The 27,019-nt window shown below is 50.3% G+C and overlaps 1 protein-coding gene across 4 annotated transcripts in view; it reads left to right on the forward strand.

Moving 5' to 3' along the window:
- ABL1 (ABL proto-oncogene 1, non-receptor tyrosine kinase) overlaps positions 1-27,019 on the forward strand; it is a 146,220-nt gene that overhangs the window by 109,833 nt on the left and 9,368 nt on the right. For all 4 annotated transcript variants that reach the window (XM_005660524.4, XM_084999062.1, XM_005660525.4 and 1 more), the window contains 6 exons: positions 4,698-4,871; positions 5,724-6,019; positions 13,968-14,240; positions 22,294-22,378; positions 23,169-23,346; positions 24,960-25,144. In XM_005660524.4, the coding sequence (XP_005660581.2) occupies positions 4,698-4,871; positions 5,724-6,019; positions 13,968-14,240; positions 22,294-22,378; positions 23,169-23,346; positions 24,960-25,144 (1,191 nt within the window). The remainder of the gene's footprint in view (positions 1-4,697; positions 4,872-5,723; positions 6,020-13,967; positions 14,241-22,293; positions 22,379-23,168; positions 23,347-24,959; positions 25,145-27,019) is intronic.

Below are 27,019 nucleotides of genomic sequence, written 5' to 3' on the forward strand. Positions count from 1 at the left end.
ATCCAGATGCTGCCGAATGTTTGATAGAAGAGGTCAAATGGCATTTGAGAAGAAAAGCATTTCTGTATTCATGACTCGGGTTTAATTTCCTGTGTAGGCCTGGCCTGCCAGAGCTGTATCCTTATGGCCACAAGGTTGGGACACTGGAGGGAAAGGCACACATACTTTTTCAGGGCAGCTTGAGGAGATTTCCTCCTCCTCAGGGTGCTTTTCCATGTTATCAATTAGATCCGTGTGTCAGCTGGCTTCCTTTTATGACAGTTTTTCTAGTTTTGTAATTGTTTTCTGATAATAGAAATCCACATTCATTGTGAGAAATATGCCAAAATATAGAAAAGGGTAAAGAAAATTTAAAATGTTTGTAATCCCACCACCCTGGGTTAATAAGCTACTGTTAACACACTGCTGTGAGTTAACTTCCGTTCACATTTCGATGTAGTTCCTTCTAGACTTTTTTCAATGTTTAGAGTATTGGGGATTTTTATAAGTTTTTCCAAAAATGTTTTGAATGCTTTATGAATATATTCTGTTTTATGGATGAACCACAAACTAACTTACCTTATAATGATAAATAGTTTGTACTTTTCCTTTTCTGTGCTGTTAATTAAAAATCAGTATAGGGAGTTCCCGTCGTGGCGCAGTGGTTAACGAATCCGACTAGGAACCATGAGGTTGCGGGTTCGATCCCTGCCCTTGCTCAGTGGGTTAATGATCTGGCGTTGCCGTGAGCTGTGGTGTAGGTTGCAGACACGGCTCAGATCCCGCGTTGCTGTGGCTCTGGCGTAGGCCGGTGGCTACAGCTCCGATTCAACCCCTAGCCTGGGAACCTCCATATGCCTCGGGAGCGGCCCAAGAAATAGCAACAACAACAACAACAACAAAAAGACAAAAGACAAAAAAAAAAAAAAAAAATCAGTATACATAGGAGTTCCGGTCATGGCTCAGTGGTTAACGAATCCCACTAGGAACCACGAGATTGCAGGTTCAATCCCTGGCCTCGCTCAATGGGTTAAGGATCCGGCGTTGCCGTGAGTTGTGGTGCAGGTCGCAGACATGGCTCAGATCTGTCAAACCCACGCCACAGCAGCAGCCTAAGTCATTGCAGTAACAACACTGGATCCTTAACGTGCTGTGCCACAAGAGAACTCCCTTGTCTGTTTTTCCATGGTAGTAGAGGGATTTGTCTTTTGCTTTTGATATGCAAGAGTTCTTTATGCTAAGAATCCTTTGCTTGGAGTTTCCCTGTGGCTCAGCAGGTTAAGAACCCAACCTAGTGTCCATGAGGATGCAGGTTCAATCCCTGGCCTCACTCAGTGGGTTAACGATCGGCATTGCTGCAAGCTGTGGTGTAGGTGGCAGATGCCGCTCAGAGCCAGTGTTGCCACGGCTGTGACACAGGCCTGTAACTCCAGCTCCAATTCAACCCCCACCCCGGGAACTTCCATGTGCCACAGGTGTGGCTGTAAAAAGGGAAAAAAAAAAGAATCCTTGGCCTAATAATTGCACTTAATATGATGGCACTAGAAGCTCTTTTACTTACTTGCACTTAACTGACTTACCAGATTGACCAGCTTGCTCCCCTTCCTTCACCGAACACGCGCGCTAGTGCCCTCAGGTTGGGGGTCCCCCACTCCCTCACACGGCTCCCGCCACCCGAGTCACCGCCACACTCGGGAGTCAGCTGTGTTTCTTTCCATATCTCTTTACTTCAGATGTACTTGCTGTTATAATTACTTGGTTAATATGAAACTAGTGAGATCCAAATGTGAAAAGAGATATGTTTCTGTGAGAATTTAAGTGAATGCTTTAGGGAGTTCCCATCGCGACTCAGTGGTTAGCGAATCCGACTAGGAACCATGAGGTTGCAGGTCCGATCCCTAGACTTGCTCAGTGGGTTAAGGATCCGGCGTTGGCTGTGAGCTGTGGTGTAGGTCACAGATGTGGCTCGGATCTGGCATTGCTGTGGCTGTGGTGTAGGCCGGGGGCTATAGCTCCGTTAGACCCCTAGCCTGGGAACCTCCATGTGCCATGGGTGCGGCCCTAGAAAAGTAAAGAGTAAATAAATAAATGCTTTAGATAGACTGTAAATGCAGGTGACTTTTAAAAAATTGCTGCAGGACTGGGTGCGAGTGGCACAGCTGGAAGCAGTTGGAAGGGATTGGGCTGGGATTACGTGGCTAATGGCGCTGACGTCTTCCTTGGAAGCTGATGCTGCAGGTGAGATAACGTGCTGTAGGCAGGACGGTAAGAGTGCATCCAGCTCTGATGACACACCCACACTCCAAAGGACAGTCCTTGACCCTACCGTCAGGACTAGCAAATCAGTATGTATTCAGGTGGAGCTAGGGGATCAGATACTTTAATTTTAAAAATTCCCTGTTTCGGAGTTTCCACTGCGGCACAGTGGGATCGGCAGCATCTTGGAAGCACTGGGATAGAGGTCCCATCCCCAACCTGGCATAGTGGCTTACGGATCTGACACGGCCGCAACTGTGGCTTGGATCTCATCCTTGGCCCGGGAACTCCATATGCCACAGAGTGGCCCAAAAAAGAAGTAAAAGAAATTGACTTATTTATTTCTGCTTTAACCAGATTATTTTGGTGAACTGCTCAGTCTCTGATCACAGTAGCACTAGGTACATGTCAGAGCCAACGCAAATACTCAGAGAACCGGGCCTCGAACACACTAAAGCTTTTGCACGTCCTAGGAAACGGTAGTCTTACCTGACCCTCTTCTTTGAAATTATCTTTGCCCTCAAGATTCATAAAATGAAATTACCAAGCATAGTCGCGACATGATTTGGGTCAGTTATGTCACTACTGAAGGTTCCTGAAGGGTCACCTTGGTCCATAGTACAAAACAATTCCTCAAGGCTCACGTTGGTCAGTAGTACAAAAGCCAGGATTGAAAGGCCTTCTTCTTTATGTTCCATTGGTTTATTCCAAAGAGCTGGTTCACAGAATGTTCGTTGCTGAAAGTTCTCCAGTCGAGGTTCTGGACGCTTAGCCTCGTCCCTCCGATGTCCTCGGTGCTCCAGTGTCCTTTCTGAAATGAATACCGCAGAATCAGGCCCCTCGCTGCTGCGATGGGTGCTGTTGCCCTAGAAGAGATGTTTGGGGTCCTTTAAATCCATGAAGGAGGAACATTGAAAGTTTTGTTTTGTTGCCATTTGTGTGTCACCTAAACATACGGTCGACCCTTCTGTTCACTCCACGTGAGGGCTGTCCCTCTTCCTCCTCTTTAAAAGGCTGACTTCTCACTGCAGTTTCCTCAAAAGAGTATTTGGACTTCACGCCGCAATATTCTATAAGCGTTAAGATCTACTTGGAGTCAGTTTTGTTGGCTTGAGAGAACCCTTGTGTGTAGTGTCATCATCATCAAGAATTATGGAGAGTTTGAACATGGTTTAAAAAAAAAAGACAAGAAGGAACTTCAGGGGAAAAAAATAATGAACCATATTTAATGCTGTAGTGAATACACATTCCTCATATAAAAGATGTCGGTTGATTTTCAACTTTAGAATCTACTTACAAAAATGAAAGACTTTATTATTACAGAATAGGAAAATAGAGTTTCTTTTACACAAAATAAAAAAAAAAAAAAGAAAGGAGGCCGTACTTGGGCGGCGGGGGGGCTAGAAGGAAGGGTAGGATGTTAATATCCTGGTGAGGTAAATAGTTGAGACACTGTCACCAGCAGGGAGAACAAGAAATAAAGGTGTGGGAGGGAGTGGGGTGGTCGGGGAACTTGAGGTTAATAGAGGCAGACTCTTGCCTTTGGAGTGGATGAGCCATGAGAGCCTGCTGTGTAGCACTGGGAACCCTGTCCAGTCACTTAGGATGGAGCCGGATAACGTGCGAAAATAGAAAGTGTACATGTATGTGCAACTGGGTCACCCTGCTGTACAGGAGAAAAACAAGTGTACTGGGGAAATAACTATTTAAAAAAAAAAAAAGAAAAGCGTAAGTCTGGTACTGAAAATGCAAAGATTATAGTGACACAGCTTATGTTTACAGAGAGGGACGTGATCACCAAAAAAAGGCTGTTGCCTCTGGGTGTGGAGAAGGTTGGGATGGAACCTGTTTGTCCTCATAAGCCCTCCAGTACTATGTGATTTTTAAATTATATGCATATATTAACTTTCATACATTTTTAAATGTTTTAAAGCAGGACATTTTTGCTCCGTTTTTATAACATAAGCAATGGCAAAGATTGTTGCCATTTTTTAAACCACTTTTACTCTTAATAACATAATATGTGCAAATGTTAAGAAATGAAATGAGGGAATTCCCATCGTGGCTTAGTGGTTAATGAATCCAACTAGGAACCATGAGGTTGCGGGTCCTATCCCTGGACTTGCTCGGTGGGTTAAGGATCTGGCGTTGCCGTGAGCTGTGGTGTAGGTTGCAGACGTGGCTCGGATCTGGCCTTGCTGTGGCTCTGGCCTTGCTGTGGCTCTGGCATAGGCCGGTGGCTATAGCTCCTATTAGACCCCTAGCCTGGGAACCTCCATATGCCATGGGAGCGGTCCAAGAAATGGCAAAAAGACAAAAAAAAAAAAAAAGAAAAGAAAGAAATGAATTAAGGATGTATAATGTTGGGAGTGTAGACTTTTTTTGTTCCTGAGAATAATACTTTTCTCCCCCAATTCTTCTTTCTCCTGTTTCTTTCTTCTCTTTCCGTCTTTGTCTTCCAGAAGCCCTTCAGAGACCAGTAGCATCTGACTTCGAGCCCCAGGGTCTGAGTGAAGCAGCTCGGTGGAACTCTAAGGAAAACCTTCTCGCTGGTCCCAGTGAAAATGACCCCAACCTTTTCGTTGCACTGTATGATTTCGTGGCCAGTGGGGATAACACTTTGAGCATAACTAAAGGTAAAGGAGGTGTGGGCAGCTAGTGACGGGTGAAAGGGACAGAAAGCAGGTATAGCTGTGGCTTGACTAGCCACCCTTTGCTGGTTGAAAGAGCAGCTCTAAAGTTTGGAATACAGAGAGATCCCCCAAAACTAACAGTGTCTTTATAAAAGGGTCCCTTTTCCTTAAGGAGAAGTTCCTGTGCAGTTCTCAGCAAAAGCAGCAGCTTTCCCTATTTTAAATTGAAGAATACATCTGGATCAAACCCTGAAGGCACTTTTTATTTTTTTAAGAAAAAGTATTTTGGGGAGTTCCCATCGTGGCTCAGCAGAAATGAATCTGACTAGCATCCATGAGGACGTGGGTTCCATCCCTGGCCTCGCTTAGTGAGCTAAGGATCCGGTGTTGCCGTGAGCTGTGGTGTAGGTCACAGACAAGGCTTGGATCCCACGTTGCTTTGGCTGTGGTGTAGGCCAGTGGCCACAGCTTTGATTCAACTCTTAGCCTAGGAACCTCCATATGCTGTGGGTGCAGCCCTGAAAGGACAAAAAAAAAAAAAAAGAAAAAGTATTTTTCCCAGAAAGCTTCCTTATATTAAGAACAGAGCACTTGAGTATAGATTTGTAAAAAAAAGAAACAAACAAACCAAAAAAACGGAGGCTATGTATTTATCTGTATATCCAGTATAAACAGGAAGCTTCGTATGTAAACATGTACTCTTATTCACGTATCCGTGTATATTGATGTGGACTTGTTAACATGAAGTAGGTATTTCGGAATTTGAAGATTTTTAGTAATCATACAAGAATGAATGAGAATGAGCAAAAGTAGCTTTTCACACCAAGCCGTCTGACTTGGTCCCTTCCTTCCCAGGGGAAAAGCTCCGGGTCCTGGGCTACAACCACAATGGGGAGTGGTGCGAAGCCCAGACGAGAAACGGCCAAGGCTGGGTCCCCAGCAACTATGTCACGCCGGTCAGCAGTCTGGAGAAGCACTCCTGGTACCACGGGCCCGTGTCCCGCAACGCCGCCGAGTACCTGCTGAGCAGCGGGATCAACGGCAGCTTCTTGGTTCGGGAGAGCGAGAGCAGTCCCGGGCAGAGGTCCATCTCGCTGCGATACGAAGGGAGAGTGTACCACTACAGGATCAACACTGCCTCCGATGGCAAGGTAGGGCGCCCCGCCCGGGAGCTGGTGGGCCAGGGAGCCAGTGCTGCTGGGCTGATGAGTTGCTGCAGCAGAGCTCAACCAAGGAGCCGTTTGGGACCAGCGTCATTCCGGTAGCCTGTTGAGGCCCGAGCGTGTGACGGTACGTCCACAGGCTCCCATAGGCTCGTGCGGTTCTCTGTCCTGCTGGAGTTTTGTTGTTAACAGCTTCCCGAGCTGGCCGTGCACATACTTCTTACATTAAGTCTCTTCCTTTTTAAAAAAATCTCTTATTGTGATAGTAGTTTATCCTCAGGGAGAAAAATCCACACAGTAGATGGTTATCTTTAAAATGAAAAGCCACCTTGAAGTTCCCGTCGTGGCTCAAGTTTGGTTACCGAATCCAACTAGGAACCGTGAGGTTGAGGGTTCGATCCCAGGCCTTGCTCAGTGGGTTGAGGATCCGGCGTTGCCATGAGCTGTGGTGTAGGTTGCAGACTCGGCTCGGATCTGCGTTGCTGTGGCTGTCGTGAAGGCCAGCAGCTTCAGCTCCGATTCAACCTCTAGCCTGGGAATCTTCATATGCCACGGGAGCGGCCCAAAAAACAGCAAAAAGACAAATAAATAAATAAATAAATAAAAAATGAGAAGCTACCTTGAAGCACCTCCCCAAAACTGGTATGCCAGTATGTGGACTTCTTCCTATGGATAGAATTGTGGGTGTGTGTGCGTGCACATAATACATATATTTTGAACAAAAAATGGGATCACATTATACCCATCTATTTCCAGAGCTGAACTGCAGTTTTGTCAAGCAGTTGGTAGATGTGGTTTTGTGATGGTCACACAATTTCCTGAGTGCCTCCTGTCAGGTGGGGCGTTTTTCCATCCTCATCTTATTTACACCTCACCTTAGTCCTCAGGGCAGATACTGCTTTTAACTGCATTTTTGCATTAAGGAAATGAAGGTTTGGAGGGGTCAGATTTCTTGCTGCAGATCACACAGTGGGAGCTGGAGGAAGTAGCTAGGTTCAGACTCCACTGTCTGCGCCATGGCAACGTGCTGTCCCGAAGGGGTAGACAGGTGGACTGTTGGAGGGTTCCAGATGGTGTATGTATTTTTTAATAATATGTGATACATGCACATGGTTAAAAAGAACAAAATGAATTGCAGTGAAATGTAATTCTGTCTCCTAATTCATTTCTCTTGCTCAGAGGCAACCCCGGTGACCAGTTTCTTACAGAGTTCCCCAGTGTATGTGTGTTTATATTTAAAAACACACACACACACACACACAAGTGATGCATAATCTACACAGTTCTGCATCTTGCTTTTCCCACCTAATCATATATTTTGGAGATTGTTTTTTCATGGCAGCACATTTGGAGCTGCCTTGTCTCATTCTCGTTAATGACTGCATAGCATGGACGGACCATCATTTATTTAAGCAGTCCCCTGCTGGCTGACTTTTAGGCTGTTTCCAGTCTTTTGCTATTATAAATAGTACTGTTATGAGGTGGATTTCAAACCTTTTTTAAAAAATCTCAGCCCACCTTAAAAAAAAGGTTTAGGTCACCCACCCAATACATGTACTAGTAACAGAAGGTTCATGAAACCCTACTTACTCCCATTGTATGTAATGCACTCTGATGTTTGGTATTCCATTCTGTCCTGTTGCATTTTTTTTTTTTTTTTTGATTCTGGTCATAATCCACTCATTTATTTCACAGACTCGCTAGCAGGTTGTGACCGTCATTGTGCATACTTCTTGGCAGACTCCAGGAGTCTGCGAGATAAGTTGCTAGAACTGATTGACGGTTATGTGCATTTCACATTCGTAGAGATATTCCCAAAGTACTTTCTTTAGCAATTGTACAAATATGTTTTCTCACCAGCAGTGTTGTGCGAGTGTGTTTCGCTGTATGCTCGACAGCAGTATTTTATCAGACTTGCAAAGACATCTCTGCTGGTGATTGATTGGTAACGATTGTATTTTGTTATGTTTAACATGCCTGGGTTGTGTGTTGAGTGCTTCCTGTGCCGTTTACCAAATTCATCTTTTCCTGTGTATTTGAAATATACCAAATTTACCTATGAATTTACTCTGTTCTCTCTATTCATATGCCAGAACCAGACTTTTCATTATTACAGCTTTATGGTGTGTGTGTTTGGCCACACCTGCAGCATTTGGAGGTTTCTGGGCTAGGGGTTGAATCCCAGCAGCAGCTGCAGCAGTTTGGGATCCTTTAACCCACTGCGCCAGGCCAGGGATTGAACCTGTACCTCCACAGCAACCCTAGCCACTGCAGTTGTATTCTTAACCCCCTTCGGCACAAGCAGGAACTCCTAGCTTTATAGTGTGTGGTGTTGATCTTGTTTGTTTGTTTTGGTTTTGGGGGGTTTTCTTGGCTGTGCCTGCAGCATGTGGAAGTTCCTGGGCAAGGGATCAAACCCATGCCACAGGAGTGACAATACCAGATCCTTAACCACTAGGCCACCAGGGAACTCCTGTAACATGTTGTGATACCTGATAGCTCTAGTCCCCTTTTTTTAATCTTGCTAACATTTTCATGGTTATCCCCACATGTTTACTCATACCATACAAATGCACAATGCATTTCTTTCTCTTTTTTTCTTTACAGAGCTGCACCCGCAACATATGGAGGTTCCCAGGCTAGGGATCAAATCAAAGCTGCAGCTGCCCGCCTATACCACGGCCACAGCAATGCGGGATCTGAGCTGTGTCTGCGACCTGCACCACCACTCATGGCAACACCGGATCCTTAACCCACTGAGCAAGGCCGGGGCTCAAACCCCCAACCTCATGGTTCCTAGTCGGATTCGTTTCTGATGCGCCATGATGGGAACTCCAGATTTTTGGGGGGTTTGTTTTTTGGCATTTCTTTTTTCAGTGTGCTTATCTGTTGATTTTTCTGCATCTCCACATCTCAGAGTCTTCTGGCTAAAGTCCTTATTGCCAGTATCGGATGCTTTCTGTTGTGGCACATGTCCTTCTACCAGCACCAGAGTCTCTGTGACAGACAGCATAGTCTGCTGTTGACGTGCGACCAGAGGTCGGCCTCATCAGCTTGCTTTTCAGGTCATTGTTCCCATCCCGTGGGTAGAACTGAGACCTTCCTTCTGCAGAAGACATGCCAGGGTGCCGAGCCCTTGGACACCTAGCCTTCAGACCGCAGGGCTGCCTTTTTAGTGAAGTAGGACACCAGAGGGCACCGCTCGTGAGGGCGGTGGTCTCCTGGAGCCGACAGCTTGCTTCCCGTCTGCACTGTCTATCCACGGGCGAGCCGTGCGGCACCACAGTGATCAGGGGAAGGCTTGTGCTGAGCAGGATAAGGGTTTCTTTTCCCTGGAGTTGTGTCATCAGCACCCTTGGAACAGATGCAGACGATGCATGATCTAGGTCAACTTGTCTACCTTGTCCAGCGGGGGGTGGGTCTAAAGCATTATTAAAAGGTGGCGCGCAAGGCCCGCATGGACACATGATTTGCAGAATTTGAGTCACCTGATGAGGAAGCCAAGCCTCTGTCTGAAAGCTGGTGTGCACCAGGTAGGTTCCTTTCATTCCAGGTAGAGCACAGGGCACCCCTCTCATCAGGCCGGGCAGCTCATCCAAGTGTCTGAGGCATCTTGCCTCCGCCCGCCCTTCCTGGCAAAGGCTGCCTCCAGCTGTCCGAGCACCTGGAGATTTCTCAGCCCACGGGGTCATCAGGCCGACATCTGCAGAGGCTCCGCTCTGTGAGGGCCACTCTTGAGGGGGCCCCGTTGGGTGGGGTCATATTCCTGGAATGAGTGGTACAGCATCTGAATGGGGGGAGGTGTTACAGCAATGCGTGAGACAGTGCGGCTCGGCTTTGCAAAAGCTGCTTACATAGCAGAGCTTTGATGCAATCGTTTTTGGATTTCTAAGGGGAAAATTTAAAGTTTGGTGGGAGGGACAGCCTGGGGTTGAATAAATTTGATTCTTATTTTCAAATTAGCTAATCTTTAGAAAACAACTGATTTAGAGATTCTTCTCCAAGGCCCCAAAGGATTTCTTTCTGCCTCCGCCCTCTTGGCTCTGGTTTACCTTCGTCCTCCTGTTCCGAGCTTTCAGCAGCAGTTTTGGCTGGTCAGTCAGCCCAGGGTCATCAGCTCAGGGCCCAAAGCCCAGGACTCTTGGAGTTTCAAGCTAGACTCTTGAAAGGACTGCACCACACAGACCCATTGCTGTTTCCTGGCAGTCCAGGTAGTCTTCACAGTGTTCAGGCACCCTGGCATTTGGTTTTCGGTCTTGGTGCTTTCTTAAAGTTTGGAGACCTCTGCCAACATAACAGAATTAAAGTCTGATTTTCCTCTTCCACCTCCCATCCCCGGTCATTGTTCAGTTCTGGTTATTTGTGTCTGTATCATATTTACTCGGGTGGGGTGCCTCTGCCAAGCCCCACGCTTCCCTTAGCCCCCGATAGTCTTTCCTTTTCTTCCCTTCTTCAGAGAGATGCCCAGTTGACACTTACTTTCACGGTCTGTTGAAGCGACAAGTTCAGGTTGACAGGAGTGGGATTTGGGCTTAAGCTTTGGCAGAGGTGGCAGGACAGATACCAACTGTGTAAACCAGATTTACCCACCCTGACCCTGGCTGGGCAGGCACAGGCATCTCAGTGGAAAGCCTGCCAAACCATAGCTGACCTTCCCTTGTCAAGGGGGGCGCATTACTCTTAAGTGGGGCCTAACTCTCAAGGACTGCCTTCCTGCTGGTTTCTGAGTAGCTTGGAGGGTGGGGTGGGGTGGGGGGGGTGGGGGGGTTACTTCCTGGCCTTGCAGGCTGTAAACACTACGTCCAGGGCTGGGGGCAGGGGACGGACCTCCAGGGTCTGAGGTAGCCAAAGACTAAGCTCCCGTAAGCCTGTGAGTCTGGCTGTCAGGAGGAAAGCTGTTTCTGGTGAGTTTCTTTGACAAGTCCTATCTTTCGGGTCCCTGCATGATTGGGAGGAGGCACAGCCCCGGCTGAGCCCCCAGAGTGTTTACGTAACTGGGTGCGTAGCACAATGACATGCCGTTCATAACACTGATTTCACTTTCTCTGTGAACGTGCCGTGCATTCCTGGTGAAGATCACCCAGTTCACTAGCAAATGCGGCTCAAACACTAGCACTACTCGGAAGGAAGCCACCGGAGCCGCCTGCTAGAAGATGGCTCTGCGGTACATTTAAGGGAGAGTAGTTTCAATATTTAATACGTGTCGGTATGTAAATTTTATGTTGAAAGATGAACTAAGTCTCAGGGTCTGTAAATTTAATTATTGAAAAGGATAGAGTTTGCCCACTCAGTGAAACCTCCCATAACTCTGCAGTTTCTAACAGTGGAGCCTGAGAGGGAATCAGCTGAGACCAAGAACAAATTCTGCATAAAGTAGGGCTTGGGGGAGCCATTAGCATTCTGTGCCATTGCGTGAACTTGATCTTTGGGCTGGGGAGTGCTCCTTTCAAGCTGACAGGGAAAGATAGGTAACGAGCCTTGCTCCCAGGTGACCTGCCCGAGAGCCCAGCAAGCAAAACGGGCCCTTTTGCCTGTACTGTGCCAGTGCTTTCCAAGTGGGGGGTGCTCTGCTTCCAAGGGGTGCCTTCTTGGGATGGCTCTTCTCTCCTCTCCTTTCGTCACCCCTCAGTAGGGAAGATACCCATCAGCCGAGGGCCAGAGAGAAGAGGGCTTGGAGCATCTGCAGCCTGCAGTGAAGCAGCTGGACACCTGGCAGACTTTCGAGAGAGGGGCTGGGATGGGAACTCCCCCCGCATCCCCCACTCTGTCTTCGTGAGCTGTTCTTGCCTTGGTAGCCATCACTAACAAGAGGGCCATGTCGGCAGCAAGTGGGTGTCGAGAAGGGTAGGCTCAGCGGTGTCCACCTCTGCCTTCCCCCCAGCCCCCACCCTGTACTCTTGTACCCACATTCAGGGGCCCGAGTGTGACTCAGGGCCCCTCCTTAGAGCAGGTCACTTAGAGGCTTCTCCTTGTGCTCTGCGGTATGAAAGCGGGGACTCCTGGGGGGCCGGCTCCTCACCCTGAAAGGTCCTCCTTGCAGAGCTGCCATCTTCCAGGGGGACAGGTTGCCCAGGGCTGTGGAATCTTTCTGGACAACTCTGGGGTTGCTCAGAATTTTATGTTAGTAGAATTGCTACAGAAAAACTGTAAATTATCAACGTCTAAGCCAAGGCTTGCTATTAACTTGTCTGATGTTAAAAATTTTTTTATGTCATCTCCATAAGCAAAAAACGGAAAAAAATCTCCTTTAAGGAATCCTGTTTACCCTCTTGAGAGTTATAGATGGGACCAACTTGTATACTTATTGTTATTTCTCCTTTTTAAAAAATATTTTTACGTGTTCCCGTCGTGGTTCAGCGGCTAGCAAACCCAACTGGCATCCATGAGGACGCAGGTTCAATCCCTGGCCTCTCTTGGTGGGTTAAGGATCCGGCATTGCCATGGGCTGTAGGTGTAGGTCACAGACACGGCTTGGATCCCTTGTTGCTGTGCCTCTGGCATAGACCAGCAGCTATAGTTCCGATTGGACCTATGGGGCCCTAAAAGACAAAAAGATAAAACATGTATTTTTTATCATCCGATATTATAAATACATAGAAAGTAGTGGAGCCCACCATAGCCAACAGGCAAGGCCTTGGCCCTGACACACGTTTCAGGCTCCTCCTTCCTTTCTCTAAGTAGTGACTGACCTGTACCTGCTTCTCCCTCTTGCCTCAAGCATCAGCACTGTCCCAAACCTGTACTCCTCCATCCTCCATCTTGGCAGTGGGCCAGTCTTGCCAATGCCAGGCCCTTCCCGCCTGCCGCCATCCTCGGCTGCTTTTAGTGAGTCAGGAGACTCAGTTGTGTGCCCGGAGCCCAGACGCTCTGTGTGAATTTTAATGTGAATTATCTTTGGTGAGGAAATATTCCCTCACTACATCGCTGAACCAAACAAAAAAAAGAGAGAAGAAAGACAGCTGTCCCCATTCACGTTGTCGCTTTCTGCCAGCCCAGGCCTTTGCCTTCCTCCACGGCGTCCAGGCAAGACCGCCACAGAAGGGGGGTCCTTGCTCAGGGTCTCACCCGCCGTGGCTGAGCTCCCAGGCCCCTGGGTCTCACACCCTCCTCCTCCTCGCGTCCCTGGGCAGCCCGCCCAGCCCCCTCTGTTCCGGGAGAGCGCTGGCCAGGGCGTCCCCCACAGGCAGACGGCTGGGCTCGGTGGGTCTCGGCCTCTGGTGCATCGTCCTCAGCCCAGATGGAGGGAATAGGAATGAGGAGATTTATCTTTTGTTCCGTGATTTTCATCTCCGATCACTGTTGCATTCTAGATAATTATATAATTACAGGTTTTAAGTAATAAGCGAATTGTTAAATTTTCCAATCAGCAGATGCTTATTAAGTCCTAGTCTTTATTTTTTCGGCCACACCTGTGGTATGTGGAGGTTCTGGGGCCAGGGATGGAACCCTCACCACCACAGCCACCCAAGCCTCAGCAGTGGCAATGCCGGGTCCTAACCGGCTGAGCCACCGGGGAGCTCCACCCACCAGTGATTTCATCAGCAGCGGTTTTTGAGTGCCTGTTACGTGCTCATCTCTGGTTCTTGACATTGGGGGTCAGGGCTGCGTCCTTGTAGGTGGAGAGGGACAGTAACCAGGCAGGTGAGCAGGGCAGGACCAGCAGGTGGTAAGCCATGCGTGACGCCTGCAGACCCGCTGGTCGGGGGATGCTTCACAGACGTTTACCCTGGGCTCGGAGTGGTCGCCGCGCACCAGACAGGTGGAGGATGTCACGGAGAAACACCGTACCCGGGATTGGCCAAACCCTGGGTCCTGTGCGGAGAGCCGCTAACCGGAGGTGTGGCCGCTCCTTAAATCGAGGCTCAGCGAAGCTGGCCCGGCGCCTTGCGGGGCGCGCCTGCCCGGTGGGCTCAGGGCTGTTCCCCGTCTTCCGCAGCTCTACGTCTCCTCCGAGAGCCGCTTCAACACGCTGGCCGAGCTGGTTCATCACCACTCAACGGTGGCCGACGGGCTCATCACCACTCTCCACTACCCCGCTCCCAAGCGCAACAAGCCCACCGTCTACGGCGTGTCCCCCAACTACGACAAGTGGGAGATGGAGCGAACAGACATCACCATGAAGCACAAGCTGGGAGGCGGCCAGTACGGGGAGGTGTACGAGGGCGTGTGGAAGAAATACAGCCTGACGGTGGCCGTGAAGACTTTGAAGGTGAGCCCGGGGCCGGCAGGTGTCTGGGTGGGGGCGGGTCGCTCCCTCGTCCTCAGTGTGTCTCCGCGTGCCCAGAGCTGGATGGTGCCGGGGTGTTTGGGTGTAAAGAGATGAGTCACTCGGGGGCATTTTCTCATTCTGTGGCGAGGGTGTTTTAAAGCCGTGGGTTCCGGTTCTGTTTATGTGGCATTTGGATCACTTCCTGTTGAGTAACGAGGAGGAGGGAGGGAAGAGTTTTGAAAGAAGGAGACTTCACCAAAGCAGGTGACTCTTGTGTTGATTTGGGGCAGATTTGAGAGGCAGGTGCGTGGGGTGTTCCTAGCAGGTGCCAGTTCCGTCGCACGTCCCATCTGGACGTCCCGGCACGGGGCTGCCACTGCCAGGAAGGCGTTGGGGAACTGGAGGGCTTCTTCCCAACTCAGACTTGGCCTCCTCTTTCCTCCCTCTCAACTGATGCCTCGTCTTCGTGGTGTCCAGGAGGTGTTGGGACGTCGTGGAGGCAGCTTTCCCTGCAGCCTCTGCCTTCAAAAATGTGATCCGCGTTTTTACCTACGGCAAGAGTGCCCCCTAGTGTTGACCTGAGTGATTCTCACTTGTTCTAAATGAATCCAATTACACGGACCTGTGCGCAGAAATTGAGAGGGGGCGCCGTTGTATCCCTTTTTTGTAGCGATTAGAAAAGAAGCAGGACCCACAGGGCCACCCTGGGAGAAGTGACCCCAAGTGCCTGCTTCTCCCAGGTCAGCTGGGTGCACGCAGCCTTTTGGGGTCTCAAAGGCACAGCAGAGTGGAAATTATGATTTCTGGTTGACATGGAGTGACACTCGCGTGGGAGGATCACATTCTTTGGTCCCAGCATCCAGAGGCGGCTTCTTGGCATTCATACTGACCGTGTCCCCTTAGCTTGGTCCTTGAGGCGGGACTGATGCTTGTTGGGGCTGGGGGAGGGCGGCAGCCTGATGGTTTGGGTCACCTCGAGGACTCCTAGGTATTTTCCAGGTAAGATTTTTTTATTTATAAGCATGTATCGAATTCTTTTATTTGCCCGACTCGGCTCACCACTGGGATTATGAAAACCAGTCGGACAGAGTTCTTCACCTCAGGCTACTCCAGGTAGTTACAGTCACCTAGCTGGCAGTAGGTGGTCTAGTTAGTAGGAAGGATAGGCGAGTATGACAGTAGCTGCAGCGTGTGTGACACGGGCCGTGTGAGAGGCGCAAGCCCAGGGCTGTGGCGCCGCACGGGACGAGGGGGGTTCAGGTGAGCTCTGCTCTGTGCAAGGGGAGGAGTCGTGAACTGGGCCACAGCGGAGGAGCAGGAGTTGGCCAAGGGGCAGGGCCAGGGGAGAGAGGTGGAGGGCGAAGAGGGTGTGCACGTCGTCGTCGGGGTGCTGGACCCGGCTGAGCGGCTGGGCTGCTGTCCTGGGGGTGGGGGCACTGAAGGGTCCGACGCACAGGAACAGGAGGACGGGGCTTGCTGGTCTCAAGGATGGCAGGGTTGGCGAGCCCTCGCCTGAGCACAGGCCGGGCGAGGGCCGGGACAGGCAGTGCTGCTGCCGCGCCCCAGTTTGGCACGCGACTGGTGGAGCACCAGACCCGGCAGAACTGGGCCTTGACGGCTTGCAGAACTGGTAAAGGCCCAGGCGTTACCCACACATTTGCCAGGATTTCTCAAAACAAAAGTAAATAAAAGCACAAAATACAACGATTTCAGTCCCGACAAAGCTTGTTTGAAAACTTTAAAAAGAAAGTCTGTATTCGGGGAAACTGTAGCCAGTAGCCAACGATGTGGCATTGTTTTCTGGATGACCGAAGAAGGGGATTCTAGAGGAGGGGCCCCAGGAGCTCAGTGGTGGGTTTTTTGTTGTTGTTGTTGTTTAGCCAGTATGTCATAATTTTATCTGAAAGTGTGTGCCTTCTAGAATAGACTTCTGTAGTAGTGAGTTATTAAGCTTTTTATTATACTTTTAATGATTTTCCCTAAGAGCCTTATTAACTTACCCCACAGTTCATAAAAAAATTACAGAATGTAGGTGCATAGATTTCTGTGAATAGTCACGCCACGTGGTAGCTAATTAGGAAGAGGGAGTGTGTCATATTCTAGAGGTATATTAACCCAAAATACTACTAATCCTAAGCAACTGTTAAATGAATTATCCATCTAAATAAATACTTACCCCACCCTGCACAAAAACCATCTGTACAGCATGTTTCTCACTTACCAAATGAGGTTAGTGTCAATATCTGGGGCCTTCATCTCCACTGTGGAAGTTGATTTGCAGTGGCTTCTAAGCGGCGGTATGGCTGACATTTATTGAGCTCTTACCGCATGCCTGGAAGGGTCCGAGCGCTTCACGCTTTACGTGGAGCACCTCGTTGGATCCTTACAGCAGCCTTAGTAAGAGGAGGTCATTGGACTTCCCATCGTGGCTCAGCGGCAGTGAACCCAATTAGGATCCATGAAGATGCAGGTTTGTTCCGTGGCCTCGCTCAGTGGGTTAAGGATCCGGCGTTGCCGTGAGCTGGGGTGTGGGTTGCGGCTGCGGCTCGCATCTGGCGTTGCTGTGGCTGTGGTGTAGGCCGGCGGCTGCAGCTCCGATTCTACCCCCAGCCTGGGAGCCTCATATGCCGCGGGTGCAGCCCCAGGAAAAAAAGAAGAGAGAAGGTTAGTGGTATTACCACCGTTTCAAGGTTGGAAAAAAGCGGAAGCAGAAGGAGGTTAGATAGCTGGCCTGGCGTTAGTTACATGGCCAGCAGTGACAGAACCAGATTTGAACCCAGGGATCCTGCTGCGCCAAAGCTTACTTCTCTTTTTTTTTTTTGCCACATGGAAGTTCCTGGGCCAGAGAGCAAACCCACGTCACAGCACTGACCCAAGCCACAGTAGTGGCAACGCCAGATTCTTTCACTGCTAGGCTGCCAGGGAACGCCCCAAAGCCCACTTCTTTTAAGTTGTTTCTCAGGGTCTGATTCCTTATACGTCATGAAAAATATACATAAACCACAGTTATGCATCTTACCGCCCCCCCCCATTCATTTCCCTCACAGGCGGTGGCTGTGATCCGCCTTTTCTCTTGAAGACTCCTCGGGAAACCCTTGCAGCGCTCGCCTGGGCTTTTGTTTGTTCAGCCGGTTCTCACTGAGCCCTCTTTGGGCCAGACCCCAACTGGACACCAGAGTCTCAGTGTCCCCCTTCCTTGTTCGGCCTGTTGGGTGTTGCTAGCCCCTCATCGGACGGAAACAGACCTTCCTTAACCAGCAGGCCCTGCTTCTAACCACCACACCATAGGGATCTGCTGGGCACTGGGTCCCACACCCTCAGGGCATGAGCAAGAGCAGAAGAGAAAAAGAGAGGACACTAGGTTGACCCCTATGGATGGGAAACGGGAATCACAGCAAAGGCCCCTGAAGCGGGAACTGTGAAATTTGACGCTGTTCAGCAGGTCCTAGGCTTAGCTTTAAACCTAAGAGAGCCAGCTGGCAAGTGCACGAAGCCCCAAATTTCCGAGGAGCTGTATAGTCAAAGTTTATAAGTCAGTTTCCTTCTGTGACACAGTGCTGAGTAATAGAATTTGGGAAAGACTGCTGTTTATCTGATTGTGTTAAAATTGACTCCTAAGCTAGCTGACAAATTTACTGTTAAAACAGCAGAAAATATGCTGTTGAAAAAAAGTTGAGATTTAAAGTTGTACTCAGTATCTTTGCCTAGTTTTCGAATAGGGGCTATATACACATAGTAGCCTTGATTTTTGTGTCTCCCCAGAAACAGTCCACATGGGCTTTTCTTCTCTAACCACATGGCAGCATGCTGTGGACACTGCTCTGTAGCTTCAGTTATGGACGTAAGGTGTCTGCAGCTACAGTGCGTTACAGTGCGTGTCAGGTGGGCCAGCCTTTGTGTGGCTCTGTCGTCCACCGGCCTTCCCGAGACATGTGTTCTCCCCAGTACTTCACTGTTAGCACCGGCGCTCAGGGGCTCTCTCGTTGGCATGCGCGGAGAGCGTCCTGTCGGTCAGCTCCTCGGAGTCCCCCCGCTGGGTCCCACAACTCGTACCGGTCTGCACTCCACCGCTGGTGCGGGGACGTGCCTGTTTCCTCTGCCCTCACCAGCACAGCATGTGTGCTTTGGGTTTTATTTTTGCTGTTTTTCCCCCAGGAAAGTGGCCTTACTGGCGAGCTCCAGGAATGAGCAGAGAAGGAAGGGCTCCAGGACAGCTTTGACACTGGACAGTACACACGTTGGGCGGACGGACAGCTGCCGTGTGGCCCTCGCTCTTCCGGCTGTGGAGCTAGATAGGGCCACAGGGTTGGGGGACCCGAGGTGTGGGGGTTCCTCTGTGAGATTGTTTCTTGTGGACTTTTCACTTGAGCTTCACGTCCCTCATCTGGTTTGTGAACCAGCCGCCTCCCTCGGTCTCACTCAGAAACTGCCCGTCTCTCCAGTGGACCCATCCCGGTGGATCTGAGAGGTGCAGGCCGGCTCCCCACCGCTGGGTAAGAACCGGAAACAGATGCGGAAGCCGATCTCCTCAGACGCGAGCCCAGCTCTGCGGCCAGGGCCCCTGCCGAGAGGCGGGCGTGGGGAGCACTGAGCTGTGAGCGGCGGCAGGTGGCCGAGCCGTTTTTAAAATAGTCTTCTTTTGTGTGGTGTAGAATTCCTGCTTCTGGAGCTGAGGCCAGTGAGCAGAAGAGATGAAGCTGGTTAGAAAATACCTCTGAGATGTTGAGTCTGGAATAGTAAATCTGTGAGAAGGACCAAAAACCCAGCCTGTCTTCTATACAAGCAGTATGTTTGGTCTGCTTCTCAGGAATAGAGACCAACGTGTTTTGTTTTGTTTTGTTTTGTTTTGTTTTTGGTCTTTTTAGGTCTGCACCCATGGCATATGGAGGTTCCCAGGCTAGGGGTTGAATTGGAGCTGCAGCTACTGGTCTATACCACAGCCACAGCAATGCAGGATCCGAGCCGCATCTGTGACCTACACTGCAGCTCACAGCAACACCGGATCTGTAACCCACTGCGAGGCCAGGGATTGAACCTGCATCCTCATGGGCACTAGTCAGATTTGTTTCTGCTGAGCCATGACGGGAACTCCAGAGACCAGCTATCCTAATAACAATAGGAGTGCTGCCGAGCAGGTGCTGACCGCGTTCTGGGCTCTGCACTTGGCACTCTTGGTGCATGGGGCAGATGCCACTTTGCTGTCATTCTGCTGATGAGAAAACAGGGCAGAGATAATCCGTTAGCTGTTATGCTGGCGATGTACTGTGGTTACACAGCAGCAGAGCTTGGTCGGTATAACTCACGAGCGTCGTCTTAACCAATCCACTGTACCAGCCAGAGCGTTTGTCCACATCTGGCCGGGCCAGTCAGCCCTGGCGACTCCCTGACAGATAAGGCTGAAATTCACAGCTTATATTCAAAGTGCTGCCTTCGCCCTATTTGTTTGGAGTTACTTATATTTTACAATGTAAATAGAAGATCAAAAAGGTGATGGAAATTTTAAAAATAAAAGGCGGGAGTTCCCATTGTGGCTTAGCAGTAACGAACCCAGCTAGCATCTATGAGGACGCAGGTTCAGTACCTGGCCTCACTCAGTGGGTTAAGGATCCGGCGTTGCTGTGAGCTGTGGTGTAGGTCGCAGATACAGCCTGGTTCCTGCGTTGCTCTGGTGTAGGCTGACAACTGCAGCTCCAATTGGACCCCTAGCCTGGAAACTTCTGTATGCCATGGGTGTGGCCCTTTTTAAAAAGACAGAAAAATAAATAAATAAAAGTAAAGGACTGTAATAACAGGATAGCCTCAGAAATATTTCCAGTTTAACACGGCTACAAATGTGGGATGCTGCTGGTAGTTTAAATCATAAATTGAACCAGGTCTGACTCCAGCAGGGGGAGACAAGTTCACACTGATTGTCCTGAAAGAAAGAAACAAGAAATTATTTATACTGTCCCTACATCATGGGGGTGTGGGGTGTGTGTGTGTGTGTGAATGAAGAAGACAAAAGAAGCCTGCCTGTGAAAGCCATAGTGTTCCTTTTGCGTGTCCCTGCCTCTTAAGGCCTAGAACATGGTTCCTATAGAAAAGTCAGTTGCTGGGAGTTCCCACTGTGGCTCAGTGTTTAGTGAACCCAAGTAGCATCCATGAGGACCCAGGTTCAACCCCTGGCCTCGCTCAGTGGGTTAAGGATCCGACATTGCCATGAGTTGTGTAGGTCGCAGATGAGGCTCGGATCCCGTGTTGCTGTGACTCTGGTGTAGGCCAGTGGCTACAGTTCTGATTCGACCCCTAGCCTAGGAACCTCCATATGCCTCGGGTACGGCCCTGAAAAGACAAAAAAGACCGAAAAGAAAAGTCAGTAGCTGTAAGAGCAGTGTTATTTCTGACATGATTTCCCTGCGCGTGGCTTATCCTGTGGTACTTTAGTCTGGGAAGCTTCATCTGCGAGCTACTTTTTGAACGTGTTTTTGGCTGAGCAGGATTCCTAAAGGCCCTGGTCCTTAGGTGCACAGCATTGAATGCCCTGGTCCCGCAGGCCTTGGCCCTCCAGCCTTTGGCATGAGCCTGTCAGCCTGGTAAGTCAGAGCACGGCACGGTCTGCCGAGCGTGTTAAGGAGCTGGGAGGACTCGGAGGAATGCAGCAGCCAGTGGGGTGGTGCCGGGACGTGTTTTTCCCGCCCGGGCAGCTTGACACGGAGCCTGCCAGAGATGTTCAGTTGACGTTAAGAGCAGCTCACCATTTTAAAGAGCAGCAAATTGTTTCCAGGTTTCAGTTCATCGAGCCCTAAGCTAAGCGGCGATGGGCTGACAAATGTCCTCCTTGGTCCCACCCCGCTTGCACCCATGATGGCCCAGAGCGAGAAGGAGCCTAGTAAAGGCCGGGTGGGGACGGGGCAGCCGCAGCGAGCAGGGCTCTTCAGCTCTGCTTCCCAGGGGGCACGGTGTAGGTCAGGCGCCGCGGGCAGAGCAGAGGTGGTGGTAGAGCTTTCCTCTGGGGCGGGCTTTTCAGGACGCTCACTCCCTGGCTCCCCTGCTGCAGTCCTCCTGTTCAGCCAGACTCCGACTCCCTGTTGAAACTCGGAGGGTGGGGTCTCGCTTTCCTCCTTCCTGTTATAGCCAGGCCTTCACAGTGGAGAGGCAACATCACAGGCCACCCACCGGCATCTTGTTTTCACGGTCAGTCCAGGGGGCAGTGGGTTAAGCCAGGCTTGGTAACAGTACTGACCACAGGGCCCGGGGCCACAGCGCCCCGGACTGATACATGAGCACACGTAGAAATACGATCACATCCACTCTGGGCATTTGCTGATGCCTTTGTCTGCCCTTGGCGTTTAAATTCTGTGAACCCACTAAATCGTGACACATGCTGATGATACTTGTGGATGTCTCGTTAGAGGAGCTGCTAGTGAGAGTTATTTTGGAATCTGAGTAATTGGCCTGACGGATAGTGGTGACTGCTTCATTAGGAGCCCGGTGACACCGCGTTCCGGGAAGTTCAGCATCCTCTGTGTCTGCCGTGTCGGGGCCTCGTTCTTTGGTGGCGCTCATCATCTTGTTGTGTCACCGAGGCCTCTGAAATCAGGTACCCTGCAGATTCCTCAAGGGCTTTTTTTTTTTTTTTTTTAATGGTAAGCATTTTAGGAGCCCCGGGAAACAAGCTCTTCCTTAGGGAAGTAGTACTGCATTTATGGTATTTGCCTGTCCTCATCTCCCATACTCCTCAAACCCCACAAGGTGGTGAAACACACCATCTGCATGTAGCCATCAGAGCGAGTCACCAGCTCACACAAGCCAACCCTGACAGACGGCTCAGGGCGAGAATTCAGAAGGCCAGCACCGGAGTGGAAAAGTCTCTGTGCTGTTGGGGTGCTGATCGGCCACCCTAGAACCTGTCTAGAGCAGTGTCTTGGCTGAAACTGGTGGACCAGGATGATTGTTCGCCGAAGCTCCAGTGCCTGTTAAAGCTCCAGTGTGTGTTAACCACTCAAGTCGCACTCCCACTTAAACACTTGCCTTGCTGAAGTAATGTCATCCTTTTTAAAAAATGTTTCTGCAGGAGGATACCATGGAGGTAGAAGAGTTCTTGAAGGAAGCTGCAGTCATGAAGGAGATCAAGCACCCCAACTTAGTGCAATTGCTTGGTGAGTGTGTGGAGCTCCGAAGAGAGAGGACCTTTTGACTAAAGCCTCTGGGGCGATGCAGGTGCTGTTAGAGGAGACGCAAGAGGCTCCCTGCACTGAGGTTGCCGATTCGTACATCAGCCCTTGGGTAAAAGGAGACCTGGGAGTCCCCACTGTGGCTCAGCGGGTCCAGAACCTGACATAGTGTCCGTGAGGATGCGGGTTCGATCCCTGGCCTTGCTCAATGGGTTAAGGATCCAGTGTTGTTGCAAGCTGGGCCATAGGCCAGCAGCTGCAGCTCCAACTCAACCCCTTGCCCAGAAACTTCCATATGCGGCAGGTGCAGCCCTACAAAGGGGAGGGGGGACAAAAGAGACCTGTGAGGCATGGGGTGGGGGGGTGTGCACATGCACACAGGAGAGAGAATATTATTACTTTAAATTGATACCCCAGAGCAGTCAAGTGCAAATCTCAAATTGGCTTCTGAAACTTAAAAATGTCAAAAGTTTGGACCCTGAAGTGATTTGGTGTTAGACTTAACCACCGAGGGGTGAGCTAAGGGGGATTTAGTGTGTATGATGTGGCCTGGCCGGTGCTGTGGACTCCGTGGCAGCCTCTTCCTGTCGAAGCTCACTGGCTTGTGAGGAAGAAGCAGCACGGCCACACCCTCCCACAGGACCGCCGGCTCAGCCCTCCAGTGCGTGGGGCCGCCTTAGGACCTCGTACACCTTGTTCCTCGGTGCTCGTCCTTTCCGGCACTTGCTCGGTTGGGAGCAGAGCAGCGGACTGAAGCCTTCCGTCTCGTTGGCAGGGGTCTGCACCAGGGAGCCCCCGTTCTATATAATCACAGAGTTCATGACCTATGGGAACCTGCTGGATTACCTGCGAGAGTGTAACCGGCAGGAGGTGAACGCTGTGGTGCTGCTGTACATGGCCACTCAGATCTCGTCAGCCATGGAATACCTGGAGAAGAAGAACTTCATCCACAGGTAGGCGCCTGGCGGGGCCGCCCTCCCCAGAGTCGCGGGGCCAGCGTGGGGCCCGGGCGACCTTCCACTTGGCCCAGCCAGGCTGGGCACCGGACCGCAGAGCAGTTAGTCCCCAGGCGGACAAGTGTTTCACTTGGGAGCCGTTTTGGACTAAGGAATGTTGAGCGGCGTTCGTCACAGCGGCCCCGGTGACAGCCACAGCTCCCCTGCAGGAGCATGTGTCCGCAGTAATGACCCCTCCCGCGAGCCCCTGGCGCTGCTCACGCAGCTCTCAGGGACAGCCAGGCATGGGCTCTGTTTCTCTGTTGGGTGTGTTTTCCCTCCCTCTCTTATCATCATTTCATTCGCCACTTAACGTGCTGTCCTCTGGTTCGGGGATGTTTCCACCGTGGTGTGTGTGTGCTTCTGAATTAAGCGTCTTTGCTGTCGTAAAGCCTGGAGTGCCTTGACCTTCAGGAGTGCTGCAATTATCTTGGTCTTCGCATTCTTGGCGGGTGGAAACGGCTTCCCAGCAGAGTGACGGCCTGTGCAGCTCAGAGCCTGACGGGCTTCGCCCGGAGTCTGTTGTACAAGCTGCTCCCCACACCACCGTGGAGACCTTTCCTACCCAGGAACTCAAGGATGAAACCCGTGCATGAGACTTCAGAGTGAGGAGTGAGAGGAGCGCGTGTGAAATGCTGGCGGTTCCTCGTCAGACAGATTTTCTCTGCTCCACGAGAGCCTGCTTCAGATGCTCCTGTCACTCACGGAAGTGAGCCCTCTGAGGCTGCAAATTGAGATTTCTTGACTCCCGGTTTGCCTCGCACGGCTAAGTTCATTCTGTTTTCATTCAAGCAGACTTTAAATGCTTTACCCAAATCCTATTAGGCACAACGCCTGTAATATTTCACTCCTCTCTGATGGCTGATGATCAGGTCGTCTTGCACAGCCATCCCCGGAAGCTGGTGCCTCTTCTCATTCCTCACTCCGGTTTGCCTTGCGATTTCATGGTTAACGTCCATGAACCAAAGAGGAGACTCCTCCCTCCCTGGGAGAATCAGGAGGCGAGAGGCAACTGATCAGACAGAATTTATAGGATACATTTGGCGAAGCATCAGGAAGAAATAGGAAAGTACAAGATACAGTTTGGGTAAAGATTACTATGGGCTTTTTAGAAGTTTATCCTGTCGAGTCTAGCCAGGACAAATGGAGACTCTGTAAAGTTTCTTGAGGTAGAGGACTGACCTTGTGTGTGTTCCCCGAGCCTGGCGTGGAGCGGTCAGGACTGAGCAGATGCTTTGGTGACACTGCTCTCGAGGCGTCAGTAGAAGCACTTTACCTGTTAACTCATTACCACTCACACCAACCCTAAGAAGTAAGCGCTGGTCCTGTCATCTTCACTGTGTGTCTGAGATAACTGAGTCCCTGCGTGATTAACTTGCCGGTCACACGGCCGGGGAGCCTGCTCCCAGCACCGCCCCCCGCCACCTGCCGCCGCGGTGGGCACTGCTCCGCAGGGGACGGGGCTCCGCTTTCCCACTGCCCGTATCGCACCTTTGGAAACCCCTCGGGATGGACTGTGAAGCTGGAAGGCTACCTGGGAATGCTCACGGATGCCCTTTCTCCTTTCCCAGAGATCTTGCTGCCCGGAACTGCCTGGTAGGGGAGAACCACTTGGTGAAGGTGGCTGATTTCGGCCTGAGCCGGTTAATGACGGGGGATACCTACACGGCCCACGCTGGGGCCAAGTTCCCCATCAAGTGGACTGCGCCTGAAAGCCTGGCCTACAACAAGTTCTCCATCAAGTCGGACGTCTGGGGTAAGGGCTGCTGCTCCTTCGGCCTCGTGCCCGTCTAGGGTGGGGCTGTTTCCCTGTTTTTCTTTCAATTCTCGCTTTTACTTTTTTTTTTTTTAGGGCTGCATCCACAGCATATGGAAGTTCCCAGATTAGGGGTCGAATCAGAGCTGTAGCTGCCAGCCTACACCACAGCCACAGCAATGCCGGGTCCTTAACCCACTGAGCAAGGCCAGGGATCGAACCCATAACCTCATGGTTCCTAGTGGGATTCGTTTCCACTGCACCATAGCGGGAAGTCCTCTTCCTTCTTCACTTCTTGCACTTTTATTTCTTTTTCATTATTTCTCTTTCTTATTTCTTTTTCATTTTAAAATCTTTTCTCCCCCGTTTTCTCTGAAAAGTGAAGTAGAAGTTAGCTTTTTCTCACAAAAATATTCAGATTAATTTTTTTCCCACGTACCAAGTTTATGTCTTCATTCTTCGCCTGCTGCCTCGGTTTGTGGAGGCAGCTGGCCAACCCTGCCGGCACCCAGACTCTTCCTCTGTGGTGGGAATGCTGTGTAGTCTGGTTTGGGCTTTAAATAGAGTACACTCCCCTCTGAAGCCTCATGTGACAGCATTTTGTTTTTACTTTTTTTTTAAAGAACTTTTTTACATTATGGAAATTATAAGCATATGCAGAAGGAGATTTGCATACTGTGCTCCACGTGCCTCCTCGCCTCGTGGTGCCCTGGCATCCTCTGCCCATGCCTACTCCCTTCTCCAGCCCCTGTTACCTCAAAGCAGATCCCAGACGGTGTAATTATCTTGGCTGCAAATATTTCACTTAAGTCTCTTAAAGATAGCGCTTTTTTAAATTATTATTTGCATAGCCACAAATTTAGGTTCATTTGTGAATATTATCAGTTACTTTCCAATTAAATCATAAGTCGTCCTTTTTTCTTTTCTCGTCAGTCTGTTTGAATTGGGACAGGAGTTTGAATCACGCGGTGCGATTTGTTGACAGTGTCCCTTATCTCTCCTCATCTGTGAAGCCCTCCTTTACCTCTTTATGTCCCTTGCGATGTGCCTGTTGAAGAAGCCCCATCATTGGTCCTTGCAGGCTTCCCCTTTCTGGATCCTGCTCACTGTCCTGCTGTGGTGTGACTTGTTATCCTGTCCCTGGGAAATAGGTAGTTGACTCTGACAGCCTGACCCCGTTCGGCTCTGGCTTTTTTGTCTTTTAGTAGGACCGCGTCACAGGAAGCGGTGTACCTTTTCATCAACATTCTTGACTTCCTCTCGTTGCCGAATAATAATTCTCTAATTCTGTCATTCCTTATTTATTGGCTCAGTACTTCTGTAAAAAGAAACTTCCTCTTGCCTGCTCTTTGGTTTTGGTAGGTACAATTCAGAAAGGACAGACGGGTACATGTTTGCTTCCTTGCCATTGTTTCCGAGTTCCCACCGTAACAAGTTGGTGTCTTAATACCCCCCAGTGGTGACCAGTTGGGGTTTTGTTTTTCTCTTGTGATTCCCCCCCCCCCCGCCCCTCTTTAGGGCTGAACCCACGGCACATGGAAGTTCCCAGGCTAGGAGTTGAATGAGAGCTACAGCTGCCAGCCTACACCACAGCCACCGCCACATGGAATCCAAGCCGCATCTGTGACCTACACCACAGCTCACAGCAATGCCAGATCCTTAACCCACTGAGCCGGGTCAGGGATCAAACCCACATCCTCATGGATACTAGTTGAGTGCGTTACTGCTGAGCCACAACAGGAACTCCATCTTTTGTGATTTTTATTATAAGCTCTTGGATTTAAATATATTTGACTCTGTTACTGATTAATCCGCTGTAGTTGTTTTTCTTATTGATATTCAGATTGTCTCATCTTTGGCCAACGGGAAATTCAA

This window comes from Sus scrofa, chromosome 1 (assembly GCF_054392235.1).
Source record: "Sus scrofa isolate SSC_HxYL_T2T_F1_AM1 chromosome 1, Sscrofa_HxYL_maternal_Yorkshire_Landrace_v2.0, whole genome shotgun sequence".
Taxonomy (NCBI): domain Eukaryota; kingdom Metazoa; phylum Chordata; class Mammalia; order Artiodactyla; family Suidae; genus Sus; species Sus scrofa.